At 39.5% G+C, this 6,425-nt stretch overlaps 1 protein-coding gene across 2 annotated transcripts; it reads left to right on the top strand.

Annotated features, from left to right (window-relative positions):
* Positions 1–1,536: 1,536 nt before the first annotated feature.
* On the top strand, positions 1,537–6,144 carry LOC113524117 (zinc finger protein OZF-like). Of its 2 annotated transcripts, none has more exons than XM_053233768.1 (2): positions 1,537–1,733; positions 4,847–6,144. In XM_053233768.1, the coding sequence occupies exon 2, from the start codon at positions 4,861–4,863 to the stop codon at positions 5,911–5,913; it is 1,053 nt and encodes a 350-aa protein (XP_053089743.1). In that variant the 5' UTR covers positions 1,537–1,733; positions 4,847–4,860; the 3' UTR covers positions 5,914–6,144. The 2 variants fall into 2 exon arrangements, with proteins under 2 accessions (XP_053089743.1, XP_034160011.2); XM_034304120.2 differs by having other exon boundaries at positions 1,537–1,858.
* The last annotated feature ends 281 nt before the right edge of the window (positions 6,145–6,425 follow it).

Genomic DNA, 6,425 nt, shown 5'->3' with positions numbered 1-6,425 from the left:
TATGCTGTTTTGAGTTTCACAAGAAACCATTGCCTGCATCCATCGTTGTCTCTTACGAAGAAACAAGATCCGACTGTACACTTCCTGGAGTCATGTATGTTCTCACCCTGCTTTTTTTAATATTCATTTTACAATTCTCATGGAGGATTTGAATATTTAATTTGACATGATCACAGTTCTACACTAACCCATAATCTTCTTTCCTCTTTAGTTTTACGACAAAAAAGGGTTTTCGCATGTGTGCGGACCCTGAGGTGGACTGGGTGCAGCAGGTCATCAAAAGTAAATCATCAGCCTAGACTCAGACGACACATTAAAACGTCTGTCCATGAATTAGCTTTACTTTGCAAAATGCTTCATTTCACCTACATATTACTTCAAGCAATTTGATGTTGTATGTAACAGGACAAATCTTTTTGTTAAACATTCACCTGTAGCTGCACACACTGATTTATTTTATCTTCTGCACAATTAAAGGACACATTTATAACTCATGGCCTCTTGGTTGTTTCTCTGACTAATTCAACTAATTATATAACTAATTTAAGGGTTTCAAAGGCATGGTGGTTTAGTGGGTAGCACTATTGCCTCTCACCTCTGGGGCTGGGGATGTCTCTGCCTTGTGTGGGTGGAGTTTGCATGTTCTCCCTGTGCTTTGGGGGTTTCCTCCCCCAGTCCAAAGACATGTGTCATGCCCTGAGTCAGTGGGGTAGGCTGCATGCGACCCTGTGTAGGATAAATGGAACCGAGAATGAATGGATTTTAAGTAATTTTATAAACTACACTGATTTACTTTACATATTTATGCAAGGCACTGCACATAATAAAATACAACTGAAACAAGAATCACATCCTGATAAGGAAGGCAGAAACAAAACATTTTATCTGGAATGTAATGATTAAAAAAAATTATTATCACAGCAGAACTGGGAAAATGAGGATAAGGAAAGATATGAATAGTATCCAGAAGAAGGTTGGGTTAGATAAGAATGAAATAGATGAGATGAAAGTATATTTACTAGATAGTGAATTAGGTGGAAGGGGCATTAGTGCAGTGCATTTAGTATCATAGATAATATAACATAATTCAATTCAATTCAATTTTATTTGTATAGCACTTAGCAATGGACATTGTCACAAAGCAGCTTTTAAAGAAATATATAAATTCAAGGTATAAATTTTAAATTTATAAATGTATCCCTATAAAATTGCCTCTAATGAGCAAGCCAGAGGTGACGGTGGCAAGGAAAATCTTCCTGAGACGACATGAGGAAGAAACTTCAAGAGGAACCAGACTCAGAAGGGACCCCATCATCATCTGGGTGACAGATGAGATAGAAGGAAGCCTTGGAGAAACTGGAATTTCTCCAAGAAAATGTCTCCTGCATTTTAAACCAAATTTGACGGTTTTAATGAACATAACAGGAAATATGGGTAAATCTTTGACATCTTTGCCCAGAGTCCAGTCCAGTAGGTGGCGGTAAAACACCTTTCATCTGTGAAATCACCTCAACTCGATGAAGAGCTGCAGTTCCTTTTGTTTGGACAGCCGGGATATTATCAAACCGAGCTAATCATCTCTCCATCTTCTCTAAACACACTTTCAGCTGGTGGATTCACAATACAGCATTTCTGTTCAAGCTTTATAGCGACAGTTCAATCTGCTCGACTTAAAAAAGAATAATAGTGGTAGTATTTGAGGTGGTTAAATGTGTTGAGCTTTAAATCCTGAGGTAGGTTAAAGTGAAACTGGATCTCTGAGCTGCTAACAGTTACTGACTGGATCCTGAATGGATCTCTACTGCATGTGTAATAGTGTCTAGTGCTGGTAACTGGATTTTACCTTTTAAATACCTCAGTAAGTATATATATTTTTTCTGTTTCTAACCTCTAGCAATTGCTAAGGATTAAGTTAGTTTACCTCAGCTAATATACCTTCAGCTAAGATTGGGTTAGCTACAACAGTGGATCTGCTACAGAATCCAAGATTGTTCATGTGTAGAAAACTGCAGTCCCTGAACTAAGGCCAGGTTTTTTCCCCCTTCTATACAATTACGGGCTCTTTTACAGTATTTTTTTCAAGGGCTCAGTTCAGTCAGCTGACATAAAATACCCTGCTGAAAAAACAATAGAAACCATCACAGAAATTCTAATAGTTTGCACTACAAAAACCATTACAAACCATCAGCTAACCATTAAAACCATTACTGGTCCTTAATGGTATCCACTAGACATAAAATGCCACCAATAGAAGGCAACAAATTATCAGTAGAGACCCACAGGGACGATTACAGTTTCCATTAAAACCAATACAATTCACATTATAACCATTAAAACCATTGCAAATTTTATGAGGGTTTCTGTTGTATTTTTTCAGCAGTATACTTTGCTGGGTCTGCATCTGGACCACGGTTTAAACCATCATTATTTCTGACACCACTGCTTTACTTTACCTGGTGCTTTTCATGATGGTCTTTAGTCTCTGGTGATACCACAGCCCCCTAAAACCATGCTGTAGCATAAATCATATGTAATAGCTTCTTCTCATAGTGATTGAAATCTCAGTTTAAATCTCACTGAAGAAAAGCTTTGATTTCAGAAAATAGTTCTCTAGTCTACAGCATGTCCCAAAAGTCTACGTTCTAAAAGTCTAGACTATGTTTGCCAGTTTGTCGTTTGGGTCTTCATCAGTGGATGTTCGTGGACGTCCACTTCTCGGTTGGTCTGCAACAATTCCAGTCTTTTTGAATTTGTTTTTGAAGTTTGGCGACAGTGTCGTTTGTGATGTTTCCTATTAAAGTCCATTGCAACCTTGCGACAGCTTCCCGATCCAGCCGTGAGAATGATTTCAATATGGCATTATTAAAGGCTATCTGAAAAAAAATATATATGATAAGTATGATAAGTTTTTGGAAAACATTTGCTAAAAATTGTTAATTTTCCGTATGTATTGAGACTTTTGGGACACCCTGTAGTTGACTTAGTTTTGACAAAGATGACTAGTTTTGATGGTGGATCCAGAATTACTGAGGAAATGTTTCTTGGTGGGTAGAATGGTCTGCATATTTAAAAAAAAAAAAAAAAAAAATTGTTAATGAGCACAAACAAGAACGCTCTTTAATAGTGACTAAAGGTGTGCACAGGACTTTTTTTTTTTTTTTTTTTACAAAAAAAAAAGAAATATCCCACACCTGCAGACACTATTGACCAATCCCACCCACTCCCACAGTTATTTTTGTTTGTACCCCGCCCACAATGAACTTGAATATATTTCCCAAAATATAAACAAATCAGTAATTCATACCAATGTTACCTTGGGCATACTGTATAATAGTAGGATAAAGCAATTACTGAAGATGAATGAATATCATCTTAATTGGTCCCTAGCTGGCGATAGGACGGGGTTGCCTCCCCTTCGGTATACTGCTGTGGATGCCGCTGGATTTCGAATTTCACTTAAGATGCCTTTCCGTGTTTTACGATCCATGACAATGGCCTTGGTGTCATGGAGACTTAGTTGGTGGTTTTTAAGGGCCTCCTTGATTTGCTTGGACCATGACTTCTTTGGTTCCTGATCTTTGCACCTTCCAGTCCGCTGGTTGTTGCTGCCAGAGAAGCTGATATAGTATCCGGGTGTTGTTCATTTGGCACGAATATGGTAAAGACATTGTGCAGTGCCGCATAAACAACCCACTGTATTGAATGTGCTCCTCTGTTATTGAACATGGATGCACACCTGTAGTCTAAACTTTCTTTAATAAACTTAATGCTTAATGCTCCTAGTAGGGCAACCCTCGGTGAACAGATCTGAGAGAAGAGATCAGACAAAGAGCAATCTTAATGACCCCCATGAAAGTTACAAAATAAAGAAGGTTGTCCACAGCACAGTTTAGTGGTACCAGGACCAAACTCTGGAGCCAGGCCTGGGTGTAGTGTCCGCAGGTGACTATGTTCAAGTCCATAATCATAGAGGCACCTGCAGGAAGCTGTGGCTGGAAGGCTGTTTGTCCTTGCTATAGCGATAATCCTAGGATGTGCTGGTGGATACAAGTAGTGAGGGAAGCCGTCAAGTTAAAGAAAGAGGCCTTCTTTCTGCTCCTGATTCAATTGAGAGGTATAGAAAAGCCAGAAGGGCTTGGCAAATGCAGTTGCAGACACAAAAGCTCAGGCATGGGAGGAATTTGGAGAGGTCATGAAAAAGTCTTTCAGGTGGCAAAGATGTTCTGCCAAACTGTTTAGTGCCTCATGAGGGGGACATGAGACCAGACAAACACCACATAAGCAAGTGTGTGGGAGTGTTGGCTCTAATAAAATATTATTAAGGGATGTAAGTAGCACTTGAAGGAACTCCTTAACACAGTGGTCATGCCTTCCCTTTAGGAAGCAGTGCCAGGAGTCTGGTATTTTGGAGTCCCTCGTTGGCTGAGGTTACTATGGTGGAAAGTTTAGAAAACTACATAGCGGCATAGCGACAAGTCTGAAGGGGTGGATGAGATTTGGCCAGAGATGTTGAAAGCACTGGACAATGTTGGATTTGTGTGGTTAACCTGCTTTTTGACTGTAATGTAAAATGTATGAGCATGGTCTCACCTGGACTTTTTATGGCCACTGTGTAAACAACAGAAACATAAACAGAGTTAAAAAAATATATATATATACCATGATCCCTGATTGGTTAAAATAGTTTACTTGTTTCGGTATCGACAAGTACCAAAAACATCGGCCTGAAATTTTTTTTTATCAGTGCATGTCTTATGACAATTTAAACAGATCCTTTTGGTGCATTTGGATAATAATGTTTTGTAGTTTCATGTTATTGAGCTCCTTTTTTTTTCTCTCTCCCCAGAGATAAACAGTAACATGATGCCCACAAGAGACTCCAGTAGTCAGCAAAACACTGACATTCTTTGTACTATGACCAGTGACATACGAATGCAGACTGACCTTCACCACTGCTCAGACTGTGGGAAGAGTTTTACTCATCGGAGTATGCTCCAAAGACACCAGCGCATTCACACAGGAGAGAAGCCATATAATTGCTCACATTGTGGGAAGAGTTTTTCACAGCTGATCACTCTCCAACTACACCAGCGCATTCACACGGGAGAGAAGCCATATGACTGCTCAAAGTGTGGGAAGCGTTTTGCTAGGCTGAGTAATTTCCACCAACATCAAAGAATTCACACAGGAGAGAAACCATTTATCTGTGTACAGTGTGGGGCAAAATTTACTCACAAGGGTAATCTCAAAACACACCAACGCATCCATACAGGAGAGAAGCCTTATCATTGCTCACATTGTGGAAAGAGTTTTGCTGACATTAGTAATTTTCTACAACACCAACGAACTCATGCAGGAGAGAAGTTATTTCACTGCTCACAATGTGGAAAGAGTTTTAATTTACAGCGTAATCTCCAACAACACCAGTACATTCACACGGGACAGAAGCCGTATCACTGTTCACAGTGTGGGAAGAGTTTTAATCATAAGAGGACTCTCACGCGACACCAGAGTATTCACACAGGAGAGAAGCCGTATTACTGCTCACAGTGTGGAAAGAGTTTTAATCGAGAAAGCAATTTCCAGACACATCAGCGCATTCACACTGGAGAAAAACCTTATAGCTGCTCACAGTGTGGGAAGAGTTTTAATCAACGAAGTGCTCTTAAAGCACACCAGCGCATTCACACGGGAGAGAAACCGTATCACTGCTCACAGTGTGGGAAGAGATTTAATCAAAAGGATACTCTAAGACATCACCAGCGCATTCACACAGGAGAGAAGCCGTATCACTGTTCACAGTGTGGAAAGAGTTTTACTCACCCGAGTACTCTCCAAAGACACCAGCGCATTCACACAAGAGATCATTCCCATCAGTATGACAGCATGGGAAAAGTGAATCAACTCCAGTGACACCAGCACATTCACAAAGTGAAAAACTTTATAGATACATTATGAACAGATATTTACTCATTTAAACTTTAAAGACACTCAGATATGCCAAAACAGAGTCATCTATGTTTTGTGTTAACATGAATTGTGTAAACTGTAGCTATATGTCTTGCTTTCCTGTTGTTGAATTACAGATCTTTACTCCAGATATGTTGATCGGAAACTTCCCAATAAACGCCTGTTATTAGTAGATATGCTTCTCCCTCGTAAAGTTATAACCTGTCAAAGAGTATGTCTAGGAGGAAACGCTGAGGCTAATAATAATAATAATAATAATAATAATAATAATAATAATAATCTTGTGTGACAGTATGGAGAAGGGGTGTAGCAGCCATTTTAAAAGTGAGTGGGGCGTATGTGTCAGTAAGTAACTCTCACCCCCGACAACCATACCCCACCACCCAGAGACTAATTCTCACAAAGACCAAATTCATCAGAGTACCAACCTTACGAATCTAACACACTTCAAACAA

Source organism: Pangasianodon hypophthalmus, chromosome 4 (genome assembly GCF_027358585.1).
Source record: "Pangasianodon hypophthalmus isolate fPanHyp1 chromosome 4, fPanHyp1.pri, whole genome shotgun sequence".
Classification (NCBI taxonomy): Eukaryota; Metazoa; Chordata; class Actinopteri; order Siluriformes; family Pangasiidae; genus Pangasianodon; species Pangasianodon hypophthalmus.
This window is presented reverse-complemented; position numbering and strand designations above follow the sequence as displayed.

Coding starts and splice junctions, on each gene's coding strand:
- LOC113524117 (XM_053233768.1), top strand. CDS start 4,861: ATGATGCCCACAAGAGACTCCAGTAGTCAGCAAAACACTGACATTCTT.